We start from the raw sequence: 25755 nt of genomic DNA on the forward strand, positions 1-25755 counted from the left end.
AGGCTTCCTGCCCCTTCTCCTTACTAGAAACCACGGAACCTCTGCGGGGCCGTCCAGCTCCCGCTTAATCCTAAGACGCCCTGAGTGATAGACTAGAAGACGGTAAGTATGGAGGCGCGGATGAGAGCACAGACCCCAGGGGCACCGCCTGGGTTCCAATCTGGCTCCACAGGTGACTCTGTGGCTTCCCAGCTGTGAGGCCGCGGGCAGCTCTCCAGCCTCACTGTGCCTCCATCCGTTTATCTGTGAAATGGGAATAGTCATGGTATCTCCAGCTCAGGGCTATCGCGAGCAGTAAGTGAACTCAAATGTGTGAGATGCTAAGCACACAGTAAGCACCCAGTGAGTCAGCTGCTGTCATCGTCATCATCATCATCGTCATCATCATCATCATCATCATCATCATCATTGTCAAGTGTTGGATAGCTCGAAGGCAGCTGTACAAATGGCTGCTGAGCCTGGGGCCCCATTCGTGTGACCCTGTCCTGGGTCATTGAGCTGTGTGGTGGCCTCTGTCCCTCCTGTGTCCCATGTCTACTTATATTCAGAGCCTGGCACTTGCTAAGTCTCCACTTAGCTCAAGGACCTAGACTGTTGGGGCAGGAGAGTGGCCTGTGCACTTTTTCGTCATGGCCACACGAGATGCTCCCGGCCTCACCAGGCTGGGTGCCGGCTCCTGGACGCCTCTCCTGACCACGCTACGCTCAAGGACCTCTGCCTTCAGTGACCTGTGCTGCCATGTCTCTGTCCCACCGTCTCCCCTGCCTCAGGCTCTGCCAGGGATCTTCCCTGGGTCAGGACCCCGTCTCCTCCCCTCGTTCCCAGGGCTCAGCACGGGGCCTCAGGAAGGCTCGGTGGAGATGGGGCCTCCTGCCCTGGGGAGGACGGGGTACCCACTACCTCCAGTCTGCAAAGGTCTGTCTTCAGGGGGAGGCAGGGGTCTGTCCAGGCCCAGGGAGGACGCTGGATGTGGAGACAGAGAGGGCAGCTCTGCAGGGAGTCAGAGGCCTCTGACCTCAGGCTGGTTTCCGAGTTGAGCTCTTGTCTGGGCCCGAAAGCAGCTGCCACAGGGCTTCCCCTTCCTCAAACGGGGCCTCTGCTCCAAACTCAGTTTCCCTGAATGGTCTGGCAAGGACATCTGAAGGCTGAACACGTGCACCTGCTACAGGTGAACGAGATCAACGCTGGAGGGACAGACGGGTCCAGAAGGGAGGGAGAGAGCGGGATTGGGAAATGCTGGGGTCCCCGCGAGTGGAGGGGCCAGAAGTGCTGCTGTTAGTGGTGGTGGAGGAAGGGGCGGGAGCGGCCGACAGCTCCAGGCTCTGGGCTAGGGAATGGCTCAGCAGAGAGCTTAAATGGAAGTATTTAATGTGCCGAATGGAAATTTGGATGTTTGGGCTCAGCCTCAGGCTCACCCACGAAGGTCCACTCTGCAGAGAAGCGCCCGCGAGCCACACTACGGACATTACCCGCTGACAGCACTGCGAGAAGACGCGCACCAGCTCAGGCTTCTTACAGTATCGGGGGCCACTTACCAGCCCCTCCTTATGTGAGATGGAGCCCTGGCCCTTGAGATGCTGACGGGTTCATTTAACCCATGCCAAGTGAGCAAGCCAGGCTTCTGGGAATTGCCCCAGGGGTCAGTTACGTAATCCTTTACGGCCTGAGGTTTCGTTAAGAAAGCTAGGAGAGATGTACCCACAGGGGCTGGTCTCCCTCTTTTAATATGAAAAAGAGGGAGAACTTTACAGTGTTTATTATTTACACAATTCACTTATACAACTGATCATCCCTACAACTGTCTTCTAGTTTTTTGAAACAAGACTAGAGGGTTTTTGACTTGAGGGACCTGAAAGTCCTTGCTGAGGGCCGTAAAGGGTTAGAATAGCATTTAACTGACATCAGCGCACAGGAATACAGTCCCAGGGTCCTGAAAATGATCAAGTCATTCCACAGAGCCAAGGTCTACGCAGCCAGTCTCTTAGGAACACCACTGGTCTTCTCAGAGCCAGAAGAGGCACTTGGAAACCTCCAGACTTTGTCCCAGGATTCTGGGAGCTTGGGGTTCAGCTCCCGACTCAGGATGGTCAGACAGCATTTCTGTGGCTCCCCCGGGAATTCCTTCCCTGATTCCCCACCTACCGAACCCTGGAGTCCTGTTGGCCAGACCGGAGTAGGCGTTCCCGCTGGGCGAGGAGGTAGCTGGGCTGGAGAGAGGACTGTAGGAGGAGGGGTCTGCCGGGTAGGTGTGGCTCGTTCCAATCCCAAAGGGAGACGACTGAGTCTTGCTGGACTGAGAGGGGATAAAGCAAAGACCGGAAGCATCACCAGCAGGTCCCACCCCCTCCCTAGGCTGGTCACTGCCACCCACAGGTACAGCAGGCTGGGCAGCATCTCCTCTGGGCTGACCATGACTCCCTGGGGCCCTCTGGGCAGCTGGGCACAAGGCATGAGTCAGGCCAACACGTGCGGGCCCAGAAACTGCAGGACTCGGGTCCTGGGCCTTTGGGACAGGTCTGGCTGAAGTTACCCCCAGGCTACAATGATCTGGGTCCTCCGGCTTCCAGTCGCGGGGTCCTTGGCCCTGTGACTACCCAGAACTCCCTCAGCCCAACATGCTCACAGTGACCCCAGCAGCTTGGTGTCCCCACCCGCTCCTGGGTGGGGCAGCCAGAGCTCCAGAGTGGCGAGGGGCTCATTCCTGATGGGGGGGGACGCCCTGCGTGCCTGCCCCTCCCCCCAGCTCCGCCAGGCCATGGCTGCACGGAGAGAAGGCTGCTATTGGGGACCCAGCCCTCAAAGTGCCCTTGGGGTGGCCGGGGCTCCTGGGTGCCCAGCTGTTATTGGGGAGGTCAGCTCCAGCCCAGGGCACTGACCAGCCCTCAGAGCCACATCCAGGGTACTCTGCTCCCTCTTGTTACTGGGGGGCAGTGCCCTCACCGACGCCCATACCTGTCCGGGAAAGGGTGGCCGACTCCCCGTCCATGCCACCTGACCCTGGTTTAGCTGCCGAGAGATCTGGGACATGTTCTGGCCGGTTGAAGAGGAGGACTGGATGTCATTCACTCCAGGCACGTGGACCACGGAAGAGCTAGGAGAGAGGAAGACGCACTTGTCGTGAGAGACGCAGGCGCCCTGCCCGCCATGCGCCGCCCTGGGCCCCTCCCGGCTTCCACTCACTCGCCCTCCAGTGCAGCAGGTCATTGGACAAGAGGGCCATGCGTGGCGAGCCCCTGTTTTCCTCCCGTCCCCTCAGGGCTCCCTCTGTCCACACTGTGTGGCCCTGCCTCTTCCTCCCCACAGGGCCTCCCGCACTCTCCTCTCAGCCCTAAACCCACCCTGTGTCTCTGGCTCCAAGCAGATGAATCCCAGGAAAAGAGAAGCTTCTTAGGGGGACACCTGTCTCTGTTGACCGCTCCTCTGTGCTCTGGGTAATTTGTTCCTTTGGGCCCTGCAGGGCTTAAGGACTCTGGAAGCAGGCCGTGGGCTGCCAGGCCATTTGTTTTAAACAGAAAGAAGTGCCCGTCAATGGAAGCCTGCTGGACGGGACCAGTCCTCTGCCCGGAGCACAAGTGGTTGACCTCTTTTGCCCCTGCCCACTCATCTTCAATTTGACTCAAGTCTTTTTTCTTGTTGTTATATCAATTTCTGTTTTTTTGCTGAGGAAGATTGGCCCTGAGCTAACATCTGCGCCAACCTTCCTCCACTTTATATTTGCATCACTGTCACAGCGTGGCTGACAAATGGTAGAGATCTGAACCTGTGAACCCAGGAGCCACAGTGGAGTGCGTGAACTTCACCACCACACCACGGGCCAGCCCTCAACAAGTCTTTACTAGGCACTGGCTGCCAGCGTCCACACGCTCCCTGCTTGTCCTTCCGCGGCTCCACCTCTGACCGCTGCCTCTGCTCCGAGGCACTTTTTCCCTGAGGTTTTCCAGCTGTGCCGAGTGTACCACGAGCTCATGGAAGGCAGGAAGAGGGGGAGACATCACTGCGTTCCAGGCCCTTCCTCCCGCCTCCTGGGACCAGCCCGGCACATGGACCATCCCGGCACAGGGTGCAGCGCTGGGCGCCCTGGAGTGAATCGAGTGGAGAGAAATGGGGCTCAGCACAGACGCCTTGGGGAGGGCATCTTCAGCCAGGTTTGAAGAAAGGCAGTTTATAGATGCATAGAAATGACCGGGGACGATTTGACCCGTTGTACTGTGATATTTCTTTGACGCTATCTGGTTCCTCGTAAGACAAACAGGACCCAAGAATGTCCAGACATTCGTGCACCAACTGTTGTCAAAGGGGGACGTCCTTCCCATCTTCCTGGACCACCTCCTCCCCTAACACAGGGCTCGCTTCTCATTCTCCTTCCTGACGAATGGACGACCTCAGGGGGCCCTGTCTGACCACAGATCTCCGCGGGGCCTCTTCCCTGCCCCTCGGCGCCCTCCCAGAGCACCGACTGACGAGAGCTGGCTATGGCGTTGCTGGCCCTGGGAATGGCGCCCGGGCTGAAAGGCAGGGCCTTCTTGGGGCTGGGGCAGCCTCTGCACCCAGCCCTCCCCAGGGGCCTCAGGGCAGAGAGGCAGGGGCCAAGGCCAGGGACCATGGGATGCGGTGAGGACACACTGAGGGATGCACAGTAATGCCCTCCGCTAGGGGCTCAGGGCGACCTGTGACCGTCACTCACCTGACACCCCTTCCCACTCCAACCAGCTCAGCCCCTTTGGATTTACAGGAAATCCTGCCCATTCCACAGGCTTAAGGCCACACAAGCATCCTTTCATTCATTCATTCATTCATTCACGCTGGGGACTAGTACTGAGCGAGCACCTTCTGTATGCCAGGCTCCCCACATCGGCTGGTGTCCTCCTCCGACTCCATCCCCGCCCCGCACAGCCAGCCACGCACAAGCTGCCTTTCCTTCTCCGTAACTGGCCCCCACCCCACCTCACTATTCTCCTACAACAGCCTCCCCAGGCTCAGCATCTCCAGCTGGACCGTCTGTCCTCCGTGCCCACCTGCAGCCTCGCTCCCCCACTCCTGCCACCTAACTCTCTCCAGGACCCCATTGCCTCAGCCCCTCTTCTCCCACAAGCCATCAGTGACGAAGTCTGATCCTCAGCGTGGCATTCAAGGCCCCCCCAGTCTCGGCCTCTGTTTCTCCCAGACCTGAAGCCTCCCGCATTGCTCCTGCCTCCTGGCTTTGCCAGCACGTTCTGCTCGTTCTTCCCGTCTACGGTCCGGTTTCCCAGCAGCCCTGGAGCCAGGCTTATCTCTGGTGGTGGCGACAGGGCTTCCCCAGTGACCTAAAAGAGGACCCTGATGCTAAGAGCAAGGCCTGGGGCAGGTGGACACCCTGAGTGGTCGTTTAGGCTGAGACCCCAGACACGATGGGATGAGCCGTCCTCTCTTCCTTGGAGCTGGCTGTGGCCTCTGGGGGCCCAGGGACAGGGCACTTCCTGCCACCTTGTCAGGTGTCCATCCCAGTGCTGGCTTGTGGCTAACTCATTGCCTTCTCCTCTGCAGGCAGTGCTACAGAGCACGTGGCCAGCCGGTGCCCTTCTCATCCGAGAAAGAGGGACCACCGCCGCCCGTCCACGGCAACTTGCCGAGGGCTCAAGGGCAGAACCAGAATCCCCAGCTGGCCCAGGCCTGTAGAACAGGGACCACTCCCCGATGTCTGCAGTATTTGCTGCACACGCACCTGAGCTCTGAGACCCTGGGCTTCCCCGGGGAGGGGCCTCTGCCCGTGCCTCCACCCCTCCCCCCCCCGCCCCCCCCTACCCCCCCGCACGTACCTGAAGGCCTTCCCCGAGTGACCTGGGGGGAAGGGGCTTCCTTGGGAGTAGATCTGCTGGGTTCCTGCCGCCGAGGCTGAGCTCATCATCTTCTTCTCCGCTGGGAAAACCAGAGCAAGGGTCGCCTGAGAGGGTGCCTGCCCTCCAGACCACGGGGCAGGCGGCCTCGAGAACAGGCGCAGGGGTGGGTGGAGGCGAGTAGGAGGGCACACTCTTGGGGCAGCCCATCCACATGCAGCCTGCTGCGCCCTGTCCTCTGTGCCCCCGTGTTCCAGGACCTCACTCAGGCTGTGCTCTGAGCCCGGGCTGGGCCACAAGCCGCCCGAAGACAGTTGGGAAGACGAAAAGAGCTAACGAAAGTTCTTCCCCAGACGCTATTTTACGGATTCCTTTCTCCCCCATGGGCTGGAGATGAAACACCTTGTCTTATGTGCGAGGAAGCAGAGAGCAATGGCTGAGAGGACAGGCTCCCGCACGCAGCTCCCTGGGCTTGAACCCCAGCTCCGCCTTACTTATCAGGGGTGTGCCTTGGGCACGTTATTAAACCTCCTCCTGCCTCAGTTTCCCCAAATGGAAGACGGTGATAACAATAGGGTGGCGGTGGGAATTCACTGAGTTAACGTAAGTGACGTGCTTAGAACAGTGCCTGATAACAGAGCAAACAGCATCTAAACGTCTGCGATCATTTGTTAGAGTGTGAAAACCGAGGCTCAGCTCGTCTGAGGACGTGAGCCGTCAAAGGAGGGCCCAGGGCCTGAATCCAAGCCCAGTGCTCCGCTCAGCCTGTTGCCCCAGAACTCTACCCACGGCCCTGTCCTCGCTCAGCAGGTGCTGAAATGGCCCACAGACCGGGGAACCTGGGGCGGCCCCAGACCTGTGTTTCTCGACCTTCCACAAGGCTTCTTTTGGGAGGCTGAGCTCCTCATGCAAGCGAGGACACCCAGGCCCAGCCCGGAGGTGTAATAATTGATGCTCTTCTGCCCCCACTGAATGGTCAGTAGAAAACTCGACTCTACACTCTCACCCACAGAGGCTGGGAGGAATGGGCTCAAATCCCAGCCGGGTTGTTTGGATCTCACGTGAGCAAGACGGTGCTGTCTGTGGTGGTCTGAGAAACGGGACTGGGGAGGGGAGAGCTCTCACCGCCCCCGGAATTGAGGTGCCAGGCTCTCCGAAGCACCCTCCAATTTCCCCAGAATCTCAAAATGCCTACACTTCTTATTCCTACCATCCCTAACATCCCCGCCCACAACTAGATCCTGGAGCAAAGAAAACAAACGTTAGTTACGTGGCCATTATTTTGTGAGCAGACAGACCCCACGTCTGCACCTGTCTCTGGCTTGATGGTGGGAGGATGGGTAGAGGGGTGGGGCCCCACTCGGTGGGCAAAGGCAGTGATGGACACTCAGGCTCGTGGGCTTGGGGCCAAGATAGCATGTGCCGAATTTCCCACGTGTGTAGACAACCTCAGTGACATGTTAATAGACCAGGGGCACTGAGCAGTCTTCCTGGTCCCTTTTCTTTTTGCTGCAGTGGCAGGCTGCCCGTAGGAAATCCTCACAGGATGGAAGAAGCTCAGACACTTGGGTGTGTATTTCTAACCCAACCATAGGGCCTTGGATCTTGGGGAGAAAGAGAGATGAGGCTAGAAGTTGCAGGAGTGACAGGCTTCTCTTGAATACAGACTTAATGCAAGCCTTTTTCTTTCCTCATGTATTTAAGTTTTTCGGTGGTTTGGGTAATTGAGAAACCCATTTTTTTTCCTAACTGCTCCAGAACATTTGTAGGGTACAAAATGAAAGATCCTTGATTTTACGGTTCAATCTTCTGTATCCTTCTTCATTTTTTAAAAATTATTTTGATCTACTTGATTGGTTAGAGACGAACAAAGGCCTACTGAAATCTTCCACTACAGTTTGTTTTTATCAGGACCTTTCTGTGTTTCTATTTATTTTAGCTTCCACCTGTTTCAACGTCCACGACATTTATATTTTCATTTTAGGTTGCCTTTAGTTGCATTTTGTCTTGTTTTGGTTCCACTGTGCTTTGGCAGTGCATTATTCAGAAGTTACTGATCAGGAGTCCTTGAACATCAACTTTTTTATCACTCTTGATATTCATACTTTTTTGCTATCTCACTATTTTTCTTCTGAGCGTCGTGCAATTTGCTAAACATTGTCTTGTCTTTTAAGTAGTTCAGAGGCAAGACTTCCTTCCTTCTTTTCTTTTTTCTCCCTTGCATTACAGGTTATGTTTCTATACACTTGAAGCTCTATTTCCCTATAAATATCAGAGATAGAATAGTATAAACCGATGAGAAATTTCTGTTTATTACCCCTTGTCCAAAATATGTCTGAATCTTTGCTGAACTGACTTTGATTCTAGTTTTTATTTATTTTTTTATATCTTTTGTATCTTCTAACAATTTTTTACATTAATTCTAGCTGCTGGTGGTTTCATTGTTCATCACTACTGCTTTTCCAACCTATCCACTTCCATTCTGTATTCTGTATTTTGATTCATTTCACAAACAAGCGTAATCTTTTGCCAGTAGTTTTTCCATGAGATCTAATTAGACGGTCACGTCCGAGAATGTCCTTCTGTTGTTTCCTTATATGAAAGCAGATTGATAGGTGGAAAAATTTTGGATCACATTTTCCTTCCCTTCTTTTTTGTCTGTTGATATTTTTTCTACTTTGTTATCTTTATGGGAAGGTGTCTACATTTGCATAAGCTTAAAAGTTCAAATGAATTTCCCAGAAATGCTATGGGGACCCGGTCAGATATTTCAGGCTTATCTGAAAGGAGAAAAACACTTTAGACGTTCCACAACGATAGCACACCCTCTTGCTGGACGGAACTATATTTCTCTATAGGAGTCAAGCAAATACTGATGCAGGCAGGTAGCATGTCTGGGGGGCCAGTGGGAACCCACGGCAGGGAGCTGCCACCAGGTTTTCTCTTGGCAACTGGACCCTGTGCTGTGTTGGCACCTGCCGTTCTCGGCGGAAGTCAGCCCCAGCGCCCTCCTGGCTTCTTGGCACTCGGTCCACAGCCAGGTGGGCATGACGGCTGCGGGCTTCCACCCACATGCTGGTAACAGGAACCTGAGGACTGCTGTCTTCCATCTGCCCGGGGGGCCTCTCTGTCCGCCCCTCAGCTTCACTGTCCCCACTCGCTAGCCCTAGTAGGATGCTGTTGGGGTTCCCTTACAAATACAGCCTTTCTCAGGCTTCCTCTGGGTAAATCAGCTGGGTTCTCCCTTCAGCTGACCCTGATTACACCGTATCTTGCAGAAATTCCATGACCATGTGAAAATAGAAACTTTTTTCTGGATTTTGGAACCACCAAAGACATTCCCAAGTTTTATACTTTGCTAATCTTAGTGCTAATCTGAGTGAGAGACTGAGGCAGCTACACACGTGGGTTCCATGTGACATGACTTAGAACTGCACCGTTTTCTCTAACAGCAGGACAGACACAGGTAGCGACTAAGGACCACCACATAGGATCCCCTGAGTGCATTACGGAACAGCCACATAACGGAACTCTATGCAAGCAATAGAAATGATTTAGATCGTTGAATGATCTGGAAATACTATTATTCATAATGAGTGGTCAAGGGAAAAAATTAAGCTACCAAACTATGAGCTCAATTTTGTATACAGAAAGAATTCATCTGTGAGGAAGAACAGAAAGGATATACTGTAAAGAGTTAAAGATGATAATATCCAGGGGGTGGGATGGCGGATAATTATTTTTAATTGCATATTTTCATTTTAAAATGTGGTCCTCTCTATGTTAAGGATGAAGTTTATATATATTTTTTAACAGGGACATGTGTTTGGTTTAATAAAACTAAACTGCACTATGGATGAACAGAGTTCATTTACTCCATGCCCTCAAGTTTCAAAGACAAGGTGTCAGGGAACCCAGGCTGGCTGCCCCTGGTGACAGGTGTGTGAGAGGCAAGGACAGGAGCAGGGAGGGTCAGTCAGACTCCTGTATTCAGGGCTCTTTTTACACCCTGTGACAGTCACCGAAAACTCACCCTCCATGCCCTCTCCCTCAAGGGTGGCTGTCTCTAGACGGCCGGACCACACCTGTAAACCCACATCCTCGCAACCTCAGCGCCGTCTGGAAACTTACACGCACTGATTCCCGCGAACATCTCAGCAAACCGGGGATCCCTCTCCTGGGAAAAGATCGTGTCTGCCTTTTCCACGGACTTCCCGGCATCGTGGACTCCGGCTGGTAGGTTGGGGACAGGAACCTGTTTGCACATTAAAACACAACGGCATCCACGTGTGAGGCACAGAATGCACGCTGCCAGCGGACACCAGCTCTCCTTCATCGGGTCTCCCTCTCTGGAATCGCTGGCATTTCAGGCTTGATTCTGTAGGGTGGGGAGCTTTTCTCTATGTGAAAGCCAAGAACAGATGGGGTAGGGGTGTGAACTGGAGGTCACAGAAAGGACAACCGAGTCACGCTGATCACTTAGAGAGAGATAAATAAAAATAACCAACTGACTCTAAATATCAAGAAAAGTGAACATGAAGTTTACTTTAGGAGAGAAGCCACATACAAACACTTGGGGCAGTTTCTCCACATGGCCAGAAGCAGCGGGAAGAGGAGGAGGCAGAGGGGGAGAGAGGCAGACTTGGGATGGGAGAGGGAAAGGACGCAGACAGGGCAGGATAGGAGAGGCGTGCCAAGGAAGAGGGGGCACAGATGAAGGCAGTAGAAAGGGCAGGTAGCTGGAGGACGGACAAGGCTGAGGATGCATCTGCTGGCTTCTGCGTGCTGGAGTTCCTGCACAGCCTTTGGAAGCTGTTAGCCCTCTGACGTTCTCAGGACTGGCTGACTGCGGCTTGTGGTTCTTCCCCTGGGCATCACGAGTTTTATACTCTTCCTGGCTCAGCTCTGCATGGAAGAGTGAGTAGACCCCAGGGACCCAAATCTCTCTGCACTGTAGTGGGTGGATGGGGCAATACACCCAGTGGGCTGAGGGGCTCAAGCTAAGGCTTGAATTTAGCCCCTAGTCCATTGGGTTGGAGACAGTTCCAGTTGGGAAAGAGTTTTCTAGAAACTCACCTGTGATAAGTCGTATGATGACAACCCATCTCTCTGATGCACTTCCAATTCTGCCTGCTGTTGCTGAAGCTGCCTGTGAAACGAGAAGTCAACAAGGGTCATGAGGGACAGAAGTGGTGGCGGCAGGGCTGGACCAGAACGTCCCCTGTTCTCCAAAGGTGCAGTGGGTGACACCAGATGGATCTCTAAATGGTTTTCAATTTTTATTTATTTTATTATTTTTTTAAATGCCCCAAATCAAGACTCTAAGCCCTGTATCTCAAGTTTAGGTTGCCAATATTTAGGAAGTAAGCTTGGATTTATGACTTCGTTTTATGCACGGTGAAAAGACACTACACTAAAAAGGAAAACATTTTAAAGCAAAATTCAGAAAAGCAGGTGGGTTTAATGCTGAACAGAACTGCTGGCTCCAGCTAACGCTGATCTATTAGCTATAGGAACTTCCATGCCCTCATCCAAGCCCCACACTGAACCATCATAGTGGTTACTTCAGCCCACGTTGAAGTTCCAAGAGGTACGTGGGTGTCCAAGCTGCCTGACTAGCACATGGTTACGACCTTGCAGAGCCAGGCTCCGACCTACGCTGCTGACTCCCCCTGCTCTGCTCTCTGCGGCTACCAGGTTGCTCCATTTGGGAAAGAAAAAGACTCGTTAGAGAAAAGGGCCACTTTACGTTTTAAACTATGGAAACTGGGTTACTTCCAAGGACAGTGAGCTCTGCAGCTCAGAGCCTAGAAACAGGGCAGGATGACAGGGTCCTCTTCACTTCCAACCCCAGCAAGAACGACGGGCAAAAAGCTATTAGCAAATTACCAAACACATTGCACACACACCCCTGCCCATGAATTAATTTAAAGGACATGAACAGACCATTCAAGCATTAACAAATAAATAGACAAACATATAACATGCACTATGAATGCATATACTATACAATAACATATATAATATGTATAGATGTATAATAAGCAAGCATAGGGAAACATTTTCACCATGGAAACAATAAAAATAAGTGCAAATTAAGACATCCCTGATGTATAATTTTTTGCCTACTGAGTTGGTAAAGACATATTCAGCATGGTGGTTTGGTGTTGAAACTACCATGGTGGCACGTGGTTGGAGAAGTGTGTGTGGGACGATCTTCTTGGAAAGCAATATGGTGCCCCTATTGGGAGCTGCGAGCACAGTTACTCTCCCAGGTGGGCATCCGGCTGCTGGGGGTCGTGCTAAGGAACTTATTCGGTGGCAGGAACAAAGAGCTATCCACGCAAAATCAGATGTAACAGGGGGGCGACTTCGTAAACTACGTCTATCAATTTACTGAGTGAATGCTCCACGGTCACCAAGAACGACCATTGGGAAGACGATCTGGAAACACCGGTGTGATAAGAACATGTGGAAATGTTATGTACACTATGATTATGGCCAGGAATATCGTGTCCTATGTGGGTGAACACAGAAAAAGTATCGTGTTTGCATTAATCGGAAAGATTTTCCTTGTTTATTTTCACTGTCTATTTTGAAGCAAGAACCACCTTAGTGGGTCCCTTTTAGCATCTTGTGATCCAGCTTTTCTCACCCCTGGCCGTGCCCCACAGGGAGGTAGTAGGACCCCACAGAGGGACCACTCGCAGGTACCTTCCTCTGGGCCTGTGGCACATGGAGGGCCAGCCAGACACTCAACAGGGAGGAAGTGAGGGGAGGACAGAGAGGGAAAGTCTTCCTGAGCAGCAAGAAGTCACTGGGTGGGAGGGGCAGGTGTGGATGTGGACCAGCTCGGTCAGAGGAGCAGGTCCCTGCAGAGATGCCACTGGGAGCTCATAGCTGGACAGCTGCAACCTGAACCAGCCTGAGCACAGGTATGGTGAGGACCCGAGGGCCCCACTCAGGAGGAGGTGGTGCGGCCAGCCCCGGGGTTCGCCAACCTCAGAAGGGAGGCAAGAAGGACCTGTGCATCCACCCCGCTGTGCCCCGGGCCCTCTGTGGGGACTCTGCATCCCCTGCAACTTGCTCAGGCTCACAGCGTGCACTGACAACCCTCCAGGTGGGTGTCTTTCAAACCCTTTACAACGAAGGAAACTGAGGCCCAGGGGTGCTAAGGGTCTGCAGAAACTAGATGGTGCTCTCGAAGAGGGTGATTAGAGAGGGTTTAATGAAGGGGATACTTAACTGGCGTGGGCAGTGGTACAGGAACCGCAACTCGGGTGGTCAAGAACCCCCAGGCTAGCATCAGTGGTAGCCATGACCTCCCATGACAGGAGGGGGGGGGGGGGGTGAGCACTGCTCACACCTGCTGAGAGGCCTGCCCGCCAGGAGCCTGGCTTCAGTGGCAGGTGCAGCCCTTGCCCACCTTCGGGAGGTGGCGAACGCTCCCTCCAAGCCTTCTCTCACCCCACTGTCTCTGGCCAGTCCCTCCACTGGCCAAGCAACTGGGAGTCAGAGAGCAAGGGAGCCCCCTGCATCCTGTCCACAAAGGTTAGCATCGGCCCCTCCCAGCCAACCAAGCGGGGCAGAGGGCGGGACAGCTTCAGGGGGCCGGTAGGTGGTGCAGACTGAGCAAGGCTCGCTCCTCCAGTTCCACGTGCAGGCTGTCTGGGTCACACTAAAGACGCGTTCCTTCGACCGACTATTCTCGGCTCCTAAGAACAGAATACACGGAGGTGATCTGGTCCACAGCTCCCCTGGTCCAGCAACCCTTGGTCCATCAGCTCTTCTGATGGGCAACTGGCCAGTCACTGCTGGACCCCCTCCTGTGCCGGGGAAACTCACTATTTTTTGAGGCAGCCCACTCCATTTGTAGACAGAAACGATTATAAAAAGTCTGTCCCCAAATCTGCCTTCCTACCACTCCCATTTTGAGTTCCAACTCAGAGAAACACACGATAGGTCAAATTCCGTTTCTAAACTCTTTTTCTCAGCATTCAAAGAGCTGCACAACCCAAACACTCCTCCAGCCATGCCTGTCCCTCCCGTGCTCCCAGTGAGTGTGTCCCCCCAAAAGGGAAGACATCCTTGCAGAGAGCCCAGGCTGGGGGACCCCGTGAACAGTTCAATTAGAACTAAGCCCAGACGAGCCATCTCTTCAGGGACGTGCACTGGAATATCCACGCCGAGCTGCGTGTGGGCTCTGGAAAGAGAAGGGTAACTCAGAACCTGGGTGGTCCCTGCCCTCGTGGAGCTGACAGTCTCCAGAGGAAGATGGAGAAGTCGGTGAGCAACGCAGGGTGCGGAGGGAAGAGCCACGACTTGGGAGTTCCATCTGAGCGCACAGTATGTCTCCTAACCTTGGTCAGAGCGCGGGGAAAAGGTTAAGGATCAAGCCAGCAGCCTGTGACTTCCCAGCAGGCAGCTGAAGCCCATACTAAGACCAGGAGTACAAAAAACAATTTAAAAAATGGTATTTAAAAAAATTTAAGGAGAATCAATATACTCATCCATAGGAAAATCATAACTCACTATATTTTCTCGTTCTTACGTTACGGTTTTGCTTCGTTTTATTCTGATTTACACCTTGAAGGCCTCGTCATCTTTCATTCGCAGGGCCTGTAAGATCTCAGTCCTCTGCCCACATCATCACATCCCTGCAATGTTCCCATTTTACAGATAAAGAAAGTGAGGCTCAGAGAGAGTTTCAATGACGTGCCCAGGGTGACACGCGCACACAGGATCCAAATCCGGGTCCATCTGGCTGTGGAGCTTGCACCCTGACCCACGATGTAATGAGGGCCATCATCCCACATCTCCCATCCCAGAGCTATGGGCCCAACAAGACACCATCTTGGCAGGAACCCATGGACCACGCTCTCCTCCTTTGCACAATCTTCCCAGAGCCCACCCTTCAACCCACAGGCGTTCTTCCAGGAAATAACGACCGCTCCTACCTCCTGGCTCACCCTCTGTGTGCAGCCTGAGCACAGAATCTTAGCGAGGGGGCACGGCCACTGCACAGGGCTGTGCGGTGAGTGGGGCAGAAACCCAGCCCTCTCCACTCGCCTGGCTGCCCCTTGGAGGAAGAGTGTGTGCTTCTAATTTGCAGGAAGGTGCGGGGCCGCCCGAGCCATCAGGAAGGGTGTTTGGGACTCCAGACCACACAAAGGTCTTCCAGTGGGATGCAGGAAACGAGGCCTCAGGCTGGGCTGGCACGTCCCCGGCACTCTCACCTGACTCCCGCTGTGGTCTGGACGTCAGCATCTCTGCCCCACAGCCTCTGGTTTCCGCTTCCTTAGCTGGAAGAAGTGTTGACCTGCAGGCCACCCCATCCTGAGAAGGGGCCTGGGGAGGTTTCTCAGACGCTTCATGGCGACGGAACAAAAATAAACCTCGCTGTGCTTGCGAATTCCAGAGAGGGAGAAGACTGGCCGCAGCACACGGGAGGGAACCAGGCTCCCCCTGCGGCAGAGGGCTGACCCTGTCCACCGGGGCACAAGAGCTGACGATGGATCGGAAACCAGATGCATCAAGCCCCGCTTCCTGTCAGCGCAGCCTCCCCGTGTAGGGAGGCGCAGGATGCCGGGCAGGTGCCGCCAATTATCTCTGACGCTCCCTGAAGAGGCTTTTACTTAGGCTGAGCAAGCGAGCAAGCAGCCTTCAGGGGGCATTCAGAGGCAGTGTGCGACTGCACCCCAGGAGTAACCAGAATCTGGCTCGGAGGCATCTGGGGGCTCAGCAAGCTCAGCTGACCAGACGGAGGCTCATAATACCCACCACTGAATGAGCGCCATTGGCATACAGAATACCCACCACTGAATGAGCGCCACTGGCATGCAGAATACCCACCACTTATTGAGCGCCATTGGCATGCCCATTGTGAAGGGCTCTGAAGGTCCGTGAAGGGGTTGGAATTGATTTGATCAGGGACAGGGAGCAGCTGAGTGTGTTTGAGAGAAGTCGGTCCGGGGGCCACATGCAAGGTAGGGGAGCTGGCCAGAGAGAAGGATGGGTAGTCACCAGGGAGATGGTGAAGGCTCGACTGGGGCATTGGGGAGCAGGCAGAGGAGGAGGAGATGGGCCCAGAGAACCCAAGACAGAACCTGTGGGCCTGGCTCTCTGCCGGGCTGTCTGTTGCAGGTGGGTGGGATGGCGGGCCTCAGGACACGTCCCTGGTTGGGGTTGGTGCCGGGTGTCTCGGCCTCTTCCCGGCTCGACGCCCCAAAGAGACCAGGAATGCAACCTTCCTCTTACTTCCTTTCCCCTCCCTTCACGCCCCACTTCCAGCCCCCTGCCCACCACGGACCAGGGCGGGGCCCGAGGCCGCCATCACTGAGTACGCCGGGATGTCTATGGGCTCTGAGACGCCCAGCGTGACCGCGGGCACGATGAGTTTAAGGAAACACACACACCCCAGCGCAACACGCAGCCGCGGCTCTGGAGACCTTCAGCAGCTCTGGAGCGGTGCTGTCACAGGAGAGAGGGCTCAGCCGGGCAGACCAGAAGGAAAAGATGCTGGAAACGAAGACACCCAGCACTCAGGTCGTCAAATGTAAAGACGCCGGAGTGACTCCTGCGCAGAACAGCCCACGACTTGTCTCCGTAAAAGAGGGTCGACCCCAAACACCGAGACGGGGGCACTTGACAGTTGTGTGACCAGCGTGTGAAACCAGTTTTCCTGCATCGACGCAACAGGAAAACAGGCAGGGGCGATGGAGGGGTCTTCTTCTCACCAGCTTCGTGCAAATGCTGACCATCAAATGCTCCACTCCCAGGGGAGGTTTCTTTTGGAGGCTCCTGAGCGAATGCAACTAAGGGGCAACTCTTTCCCCCCCGGGGCTCAGAGCATTTAAGGACCTTTCCACAGCCAGTCTGCTCAGTGCCGGCAAAGTTTAGCTGCAAATCTGAGAAAGGGCCTCTTCACATCCATGGCTGTCACTGCCCTCTGCTGTCTGCAGTCAACTTCTTCCAAATGTCTTTACCCACCGAAGACCTTTCGGTCCAGAAGACACAAGTTCAGGCTTCCATGTAAGTCCGCGTGCGAGAGGCGTTCTCATTCCATCCGACCTCAGCGAGCTGCCAAGAGCCTCTGTCCCGAGACGGTGTGTAGGGACACCCCTGGACAGAGTGTTCTGTTCTGTGATGCTCCCTGTCTTCCGAGGAGGGTCTTCACCGTCCTTCCAGGCTCCACAGCAGCACAGCCCAGTGGGGAGGCTTCCTCGGAGGCCCCGGGGGCGACCTTCATCCTCGGCCTCCTCTGTGCCCTCACAGCATCTCTTCTGTGCCTCCCTTCTGCCACTTCTCACGGCCTCCACGTGATGGCAGCCACCCTGGAGGCGGGGACCATATGGAGGGACCGGAATCTCCTGGACGCCTGGGGCAGGGTGTGTACCTTCACTGCGTCCAGTGAATACCAGCTGGGTTAAATTGAGTCCCCATGAAGCATGCAACTTCAAAGCTTCGAAGGCCAAAGCTTACATAAATGTTGGAAGTGAATGAAGAATGGTGAAAAGTGTAAAAGTACCAAAAACCCAGAAAAGGGGAGCTTCCATCTGCTCTTCTGAGCCAAATCTAGAGGACAGTCAGGTCTCCAGCCTGGGGCCATGCTCTGTACTGCATTGGGACGGCCCGGACCCACCGTGGGAGCAGTTTCAGTGACAGTGCGACTGGGGTCTGAGAGCGGGCGCGGGCTGCTCCCATGACACCCTGTGAGCTGCTCTCGTCCGCAGACACCAGGCACCACAAGAGGCTGCGGAGGGACCTGGAGAGAGCAGGGGTGTGGGGGGGGGGCGGGGAGCGAGCAGGCAGGGAGGAAGGGAGGAGGAAGAGGGACAGAGCATCAGAGGGTGGCTCTCGCTAAGAACCAGCCAGCACGTTGGTGTCAGAAGGATGAAAGTTCCAGAATAGTGCTTGTGGCTCCGCAAGGGTGACGGGCCTTTCCCATTTCCACGGCGTCCAGCACAGGTGGTGGACGTGGCTGCAGAGTGGCCGAGACAGGACGTCCGAGCTGGGCCTGAACAGACGCTGAGACCCAGGCTGCCGTCTCCTGCCTCCTCGCCCTGGCTCCTGCAGCTGTGCTGGTCCACCTATGACCTCCATCCTGGGAGCTCCTGAAAGGGAGGCCCAGGCCCCACCTCCACGACCCATCTGTTGAGCAAAGCAGCAGCCATGGGACCCTGAGACCGCCTGTCCGCCACGCACTCCTGTTTCTCCAAGGCCAGGGCTGCACGTGGGCCCGGCGCCCGGGGCGCCTCTCTGCTCCCTGAGGGAAGCCCTCTCCTGCCACGCTGGGGGAGCAGGAAGAGTGGAAGCCTCAGCTCGACCGGGCTGACCTAGCAGCGACTAGACAAACTCAGACGCAGAGGAAAGTAAAAGAATGCCGTCTCTGCGCCCCCGGCGTCTGCGGCTTCTTCCATCCGCTCCTGCTCTTTCCACCACCCGGGAAGTCCTGACCAGAAGACGGAGGGGGAAGAAGAACCAGAGCATCCAGCAAGCCAAGGGGTAAGATGTAAAGAGAGAGGGGTGGTCAGACCATTTCGGGGGCACGACAGTGAGAGCGAGTTACAGATGTGGGTCCCCGGTGGAGGCCGAAGCCAGGCTGTCGGGGTGAAGACAAGACAAATGGTGAAGCGGGCAGGGCCAGCGGGGAGAGACACTTCGGTGGGTTGGCAAGACAGGGGTCTTCAAGGCCAGGAAGTCGTGTGCCAGCCTGAAGCCCCCGGGAAGGAGCCTGTGACGAGGGACGGACAAGAAGGGTGGGCTGCATGCGGGGGACAGAGGATGTGCTGGGAGCTGGAGAGAAAGTGGGGGGCCGGCCCGGAGGGAGGAGGTTCGCCCTTGTAGGAGCCAAAGGAGGAGGACGGGAGGGATCGAGACGGACACTCCGCACAGGAGGAGGTTCATGCAGAGCGGCTGGGGCGAAGGTAGGATGATCTGCCCACAGTCCAGGAAGAAAGTGGGTCAGCACCTCAGAAGCCCGCAGAGGACCCGGGCAGCCTGTCAGCACCGTGCCGAGAAGCTGCCACGGGAACCGTGTCAGTGATGATGGTGGCAGAGCCCGTGCACCGGTGGGAGGCTCCACGCCTGCTGTTCCACCAGAGGCTTCCCATGCACTGTCCACGTGCAGGGTCTCGGGGAGGAAGTTCTGCTCCCCTCACCGTGTTACAGATGAGGCAACCAAGGCTTAGAAAGGGGGGTGACTCGCCCAGCTGGGAGCCGAGTTGAAACGCAGGTGACCGCCCTCGGAGGGATCCTGTGTGCACCTGTCTGTCCAGCTCTGTGCCTGCCGCCCAAGGGCTGGGCTGAGCTCGAGACAGACAGTAATGCTGCCTGGAAGGGGGCTGCTTCGTGGGGCCCAGAGGGGACGCCCCAACCCAGGGCGTGGGTATGGTGACAGGGCCAGAGTACTGGGGCAGCCCGGGGCAATGGTGACTTCAGTCCCCAGGGGCCGTCCACAGGGGGAAAGGAGGTGGCGGGGGTGGCGGGGGGCGGGGAACAGACCCCCATCTGTGTTGAACTTGGGAAAATGGGGGATGGCGGTGTCACTGACTGGTGTGGGGAGACACGAGGAAGGTTCTCACGACGTCAGCTCATCTCACACCCCTGCAGGCCACAGCCCCGCCAGCACGCCAGGTCCCATGGGCTCCCCTACAACTGGACATCATTTTGCCATCATTCGTGCTCGTTCTTTGGCCTTGTGTTTCCTCGAGAATAAACCCAGAGAGGAGGCGTGACCTGCCTGTAGCTAGGGGCTTGACCTCGTTGAATCCTCACACAGCCCCCCAAGGGAGGCATCATGACCCCATTCCACAGATGAGCAAGCGACAGCTAAGGGAAGAAGTGATGCACAGGCCGAGGTCACACAGCCGGGAAGCAAAGGGCCAAGACCAGCCCAGGTCTGTGTGCCAACACCTGTGGGATGCAGCTGGGTGAAGCCGGCAGAGATCCCGGGCCCCCCAGGCCCGGAGAGGGAGGAGACTGGGCACCGTGCGTCCCTGAGTGCACACCCCAGTCCACCTGCCCCACGTCCTTGGGCTGCCAAGAGCCTCAGCCTCGCTCCTCTGCCCACGGGTCCGAGAAACCAGGCACAAGGGGCTGGCACCCCAGGGAGCTGCGAGGGAGCACCCAGCCCCGCCTCGCTGGGCTCCGTGCTCGGAGAAGAGAAGAGGAACAGAAACGGGAGCACCTTGAACTGACCGCTGGAGGAAGGGGCACCACGGGGTCATCCCTCGGCTCCAGGGTCTAACAGATCGGGAGGGAAATGACAAGGGGACACAGGAGGGGAGCTATGACAGGGACCATGGCCGTCGCTCTCCTTGCTCCTCAACCCTGCAGGGATTTCCCCTGCAGGTGGATCCAGGAGCCTGTGGGGAAAGATGAGCCCGGAGCAAAGCTGCCAGCTCTGGACCCGAGAAGGGGTGGCAATGGGCACGAGCACGTACTTGACGTTGGTGTTGGTGCAGATGATGTACTCGATCTCGTCAGAGTAGGGGTTCTGGAAGGTGAAGCTGCTGGTGCGGATCAGCATCCACTCCCGGTTCTTGGTGCGGAATCGATACATGACCGATAGCACTTGGCCTTTGAGCTTCACCACCTGAGGAAACATTGGAGGAGGAGGTCAGCGGGAGGCAGGGCGGTGCCAGATGGAGGAAGGAAGGACGCCAGGCCACACGGTTGCTGCGAAGGCTCGACAATGACCGTTTATATCAGGACTTTTTAGCTTTTACAAATCAGATCATGAAACCTCTACAAGCTGGAGTGTTTCCCTTTTTGCCTTTGCTGCTGGGGCACTCTGGGTTCGATGCCAGTAAACCCCAAAGTTATCATCTCAGTCAGGTAGGTAGTCATATGTATTCAAGGATTGATTTCTTCATACCTCACATTAAAAAAATTCTTAGCCTGTGTTTAACATTATAAACGGGATCAAATATACTCTCTGGGAGGAGACGTAATAAAATGATAAATTCGTATGCATTATCTATTTGCATGTATGTATCGATAATTATTTTTCTGTTGCAGGATGGTTTCCCCAATACTTCCAAATGTATTCCTTCAGGCATGTCCTCATAAGAGTTTGGTGAAGGGGGCTTCACTATTTATAAATACTGAGTCTTGGACATTAAATAAGTTGCCCAAGGTCACACAACGTGGGTGCAAGAGCCGGGACAAGAACCAGGATCCCGACTCTGCACCACGCGTTTGTCGCTCTGGATGCACATCGCTCGTCTGCTCTTTGTGGACACACAGTCTGTGCACGTGCAGACACACATGTGTAAATGCACACGCAGACGCGCAGACAGCAGTATTTGGGGCAGACCTTGTGGCTGAAGCATAAACGGAAGAAGGAGAAAAGATACAAATGGCGGGGGTGTCGGCCTGGGTGTGCTAACACCTCCAGGACAAAGCAAGGTGAGCAGGAGCTCTCTCCACAGGCCTGTGCAGCCTAGAGCCTGGGTGGCTCGGATGGGAGGGCCCTGGGCCCACGCAGCCAGGCCTCCTGACCGTGAGACCACAGTGTGACCAGAGACAAGAACGGGGACCTGGTCCAGGGGGTCAGGGAAGGCCAAGCTCCCCTTTTCCTAACCCTCTACACCTGGAGTTTATTCCCGGTAGGAGGTCAGGGGGCAGCATCTGGGCGGGGCCTCTGGGCCCCCCCGAGTGTCCCCGCCCTCAGCCCGGTGCTGGCACAGAGCACATGCTTGCAGCACTTTTCTCAAAAAGACGGGATGGGTGTTTGGCTCCAGTGCTGGGCTGATAGAGCTGGGGTGACCGTGCTCTTTCTGCACCAGCTCTGGGGAAGCCAGAGGAGATGAACCCTAGGGGGACAGACAAGGCTCCCCTTGTGGGACCCCGGGTGATAAAGAACCCAGACTGAAGCTCAGGAGAGTGGGCGACCCTTCGACACCACACGCCAGGAGGAGGCACGGGGCAGGGCCGGGCCAGGCCAGGACACTCAGGGCAAGTCCCAGCCCAACAGCAGGCTGGCTCCTTCCTCATAGGGCCACAGGCCACAGCCCCGCGCCCTCAGGCCGGCATGCTGATGGGTCCTACGGGGGCTCCTCCAAGTCTGCACAAAGCACAGGGGAAGTCGGCAGCCACTCCAGGCGTTGAGACCAGGTGTCTGTGCTCAGAGGAGGCGCACGAAGGCCGCCTCTTGTCCCTTCCCCCAGAATGCCTGCGACGGCGTGACAGCTTTGAGCTCCAGGCAACAGTCCCGGGGCTGGTTAGGGGCTCAGCACCTGTGTCTGTTGCACCTCACGTGGTCTCTCAATATGGTTGTGGATCTGGAAACTGAGCCCCCAAGGAGTTGGAAATCCCACCCAAGGCCTCACGACTAAGGAGCAGCCGAGGCGGCGGTGGGGGGGCCCAGACCTACCCGACCCCAACGCCCGCTGTCTTGCCATGAATCCCTACAGCTGAGGCAGCATCCTTGTCCCCAAAGAGCTTCTCACCCAGCATGGCGGGACAGACGTACTGAGAACTGTGACGCAGAGAGCGCGCTGGGGACCAAGACAAAAACAGGAGTCGAGTGGCACGGGTGACCAGGGAGTCGACAGGACGGCCTCTTCGCAGGGCCCAGGAAGGGTTCCTGGAGGGGGACGGGGTTTGGAAATATGTGGGAGGGGGGACAGAATGTTGGCAAGCGATGCCTGTGGGCAGGAAGCTCCTGGCAGGAGGCACAGAAGGAGCAAACGTTTGCAGGCTGGGGCCCTGAGGCACAGGTGGAGGGGCCCCCGCAGGCGAGGCGGCACAGGTGTGGCGGTCCAGGGCGATCCGCCCGACTGAGCTCAGTTCGGGAGTGGGGTTAATACACAGACCACCAAGGCCGGGCGTAACCCAGCCGAGCACAGCTGTTCAGGAAAACGGCTCTGATCACCGTCCTCACGGAAGAAGCAGAGATGGGAGGATGTGACGGGAACCTGCTTGAGTCTCACCGCGTTCCGCCCTTCCATTCGGCTTCTAGGTAAACTGCGACCCAGTGAGGGGAGCCAAGAGCACAGCAAGAGCAGGTTCAGGTGTCCCAAACCTTTGCTGGCACGCTGTCCCCACACCAAACTCGAATTCCCCACACACCTGACACACTCGGAGCGTCTCACATCTGGGCCACTCAGAGGCTCCTGTTTAAACCCCGAGTTCCAGGCTGACTCTGAGTCACACGGCCCCTTCCACGCTTTTGCAACACTAACCCATTTCCCTTTATCAACATTCAGCCCCCACCCCGGCTACCAGGGGCGGGAGACGGAAGAACACAACTCGGGGCCAGGGCCTGTGCCCTCCAGGACGTCCCCGTGGCTTCCTGGCCTCTGCCCTCTGACCCCATGACCGGGCCGGGCTCTCAGCCTTGCTGTTTGGCTTTGCCTCCCGCCTGAGGAATGAGGTGGCTGCTCACAGAGCGAGAGTTCCTCAAGCTGGATGCCAGGGCAGGATCAGATGTTAAATTCTTTCTTTTTCTTTCCAAAACCAATGGGGCTCTGACAGTGTCAGCAGTTTATAATCGCAGAAGGGCCATCAGATGGAGAAGTCGGTGTGCGGGCTGTGGAGACGGGGATGGGTGCTTTGAAAGGAGGCCAGCTCCAGCCCTAGCTCTATGATGGCCTTGTTGTGTGACTCAGGGCAGGTGATGGAACCTCTCTGAGTCCTGGTGTCCACGGCGAAAAAGTGGGGAGGACAACATGATGTGTAGGGTTGAGGATTACATAAGATAACGTGTGACAAAGGGTCTGGCTGGTTACTAACGATGAGGGGAGGCCCATCACTGCTCGAGCCTCATTCCCCTATTCCCAGAAAGATGACGGCAACCTGGTCCAAAGAGCCATGCTAGATGATGCAAAGTTTATGATAATTCCCACATGTTCAACAAAGATGTGGCATAAAAGACATATTCTTGCAATGTTTATTCTAATTCTGCATTTTTCCAAAATGAAGGTCACTTGCTTTGGGTGATGATCCACTCGGACTATGCTATTCAGAGTTGGCCGTGTGCAAACTCCACACTCGGTGGTGGAGATGATGGTGAAAAGCACAGATGCGGGGCCTACCCGCAGGGAGCTCATGTGTTAGTAGAGGAGACACACACACATGCATACACGGAAATCAATGGACAGATAAATGACACAGTTAAAAGTTGGAACAGTCACGGTGGAGAAAAACAAGGGCTGGGAAGGAGGTTGGGGGTCCTTCTTGGCTAGAGAAGTCATTGACGGTACCTCTGAGATGACACGAGTTGAAACCGAAAAGACAAGAAGGCATCAGTCATTTGAAGAGAGATGGGAAGAGCAGCCCAGTCAGAGGGAGCACGTGCAAAGGCCCGAGGTGGGGAGAAGCACGATGTGTTCAAGGAACCAAGAGAAGCCCAGTGACCCAAGGGCAGTGACTAAGGAGGACGAGACATGCATGCTGAGCACGCAGCCGTGGCAAGGGCTGGGATTCGATCCTAGGCGCACTAGAAAACCCCTGGCACATTTAAGTAAAGATGTGGCAAAACCTCATTTACATTTTCAGAATGGCTTGGACTGAACAAGAATAAAAGCAGGAGACCAGCAAGGGAGCTGCTGCAAAGTCAAGATGAGAGATGGCAGGGGGCTGTCAAGGTCAGCGGGGAAGAGGAGAGGGGAAGGGGCTGGACCACAGACGTCTTTGGAGCTGTAAAGAAGGACCTGATGCTGGGTGTGGGGAGTGAGACCCAGGAAGAGCGAGGAATGTTCGCGGTTTCTGGCCCGTGCAGCCAGGTGGATGGTGGGGCAGGGAGCCTGGGGGCCGGGAGAGGAGAGTGGAGCATTCTGCGTTGGAAGGTTACAGGGTGTGCAAGGGCAGATGTGCAGCTCCACGGACACTCTGGGCTGGAGTCACCCAGCAGGTAAAATCTCCAAGGGAGGCACTACAGAGAGAAAAGGGGAGAAGGCGGTGAGGACAGAGCCCAGGGCCTCACGGCTGGGAGAAGCGGGCAGAAGAGGAGGGACGAGAAGGAGCCTGAGAAGTGGAAGTGGAATCCACGAGCGGGTGACGTCTTGAGAGGAAGGGGCAGAGCGCGCCCACGTACGTGGCGTACAATCGGAGGACCAGGTCCAGCCCCGCAGACACGGCCAGGCCTCCAGAGGAGGGCTCGGCTGTCAGAGGGTTCCTTCTGAAATACTCGTACAGCAGAACGCCGAGGACTCACTCCCTCGGATGAAGGACCCACCATTACTCCCCCTTCAAGACGACTTCAAAGGCCTCCGTTCTCCTAACACGGCCTGTTCTCTCTTTCTCCAGGGGCTGAGGCGAGACGCCAGACCCTCTGAGGGATGTCGTCTCTCTCATCGCAGTCGACCTGTGCTCAGGAGGCGACGGGGCCTCAGCCAGGGTCCTGGTCCTCTCACTCATGAACCCTGTGGCCTTAAGGCGCCCTCCCCTCCCTGACCATCACTTGTCTCACTGTTACGTGACGATAACAACGCCCACCTCCTACGACTGTGGTGAAGGGTCAAGAAAGTGGTGTGTCCAGCGGGGTTTCCACGGTGCTGACACGCAGCAGGTGCAGGATGCACAGCAGCCAACAGTAACGATGCTCGTGACAATTATGCGGTTGGCCTCCCTCTCAGGTTCCCTCAGCCATCCTAAATTCTCTCTCCTTCACTGTCTCTACGCAAAGCATCTCTAACCGACATGTCTCCTCGAGTTGCCTCTTCTTTTAATTCCTACTGCTCCTGCCCAATTTCCCCTCTCACCTCTTCTTACCTGGACAATTGAAAGAGCTTCCCAATCTATCTTTTGTTCCAGCTATTTCCCACATACCTGGGCTTACCAGAACTGTTTTTCAAAAACATCGTCTGCTTAAAATCCTCAAAGGAATTCTCACTTAAAGGGCCCAGGAGAGCACTGAGGTTCCTCAGCAGGGCCTTGAGGCCCCCCCCCATAACCTCGCCTCAGCAGCCTCATTTCTCACCACTGCCCGCCTCCT

The 25755-nt window shown here is 55.7% G+C and overlaps 1 protein-coding gene across 9 annotated transcripts in view; it reads right to left on the reverse strand.

The window, feature by feature from the left end:
* ARNT2 (aryl hydrocarbon receptor nuclear translocator 2) overlaps positions 1-25755 on the reverse strand; it is a 169149-nt gene that overhangs the window by 13612 nt on the left and 129782 nt on the right. For all 9 annotated transcript variants that reach the window (XM_014842659.3, XM_014842658.3, XM_070494241.1 and 6 more), the window contains 6 exons: positions 20258-20409; positions 10890-10962; positions 9945-10068; positions 5796-5895; positions 2953-3091; positions 2143-2293 (listed from right to left, as the gene is read on the reverse strand). In XM_014842659.3, coding sequence (XP_014698145.2) covers positions 2143-2293; positions 2953-3091; positions 5796-5895; positions 9945-10068; positions 10890-10962; positions 20258-20409 — 739 coding nt within the window. The remainder of the gene's footprint in view (positions 1-2142; positions 2294-2952; positions 3092-5795; positions 5896-9944; positions 10069-10889; positions 10963-20257; positions 20410-25755) is intronic.

Source organism: Equus asinus, chromosome 2, assembly GCF_041296235.1.
Source record: "Equus asinus isolate D_3611 breed Donkey chromosome 2, EquAss-T2T_v2, whole genome shotgun sequence".
Classification (NCBI taxonomy): Eukaryota; Metazoa; Chordata; class Mammalia; order Perissodactyla; family Equidae; genus Equus; species Equus asinus.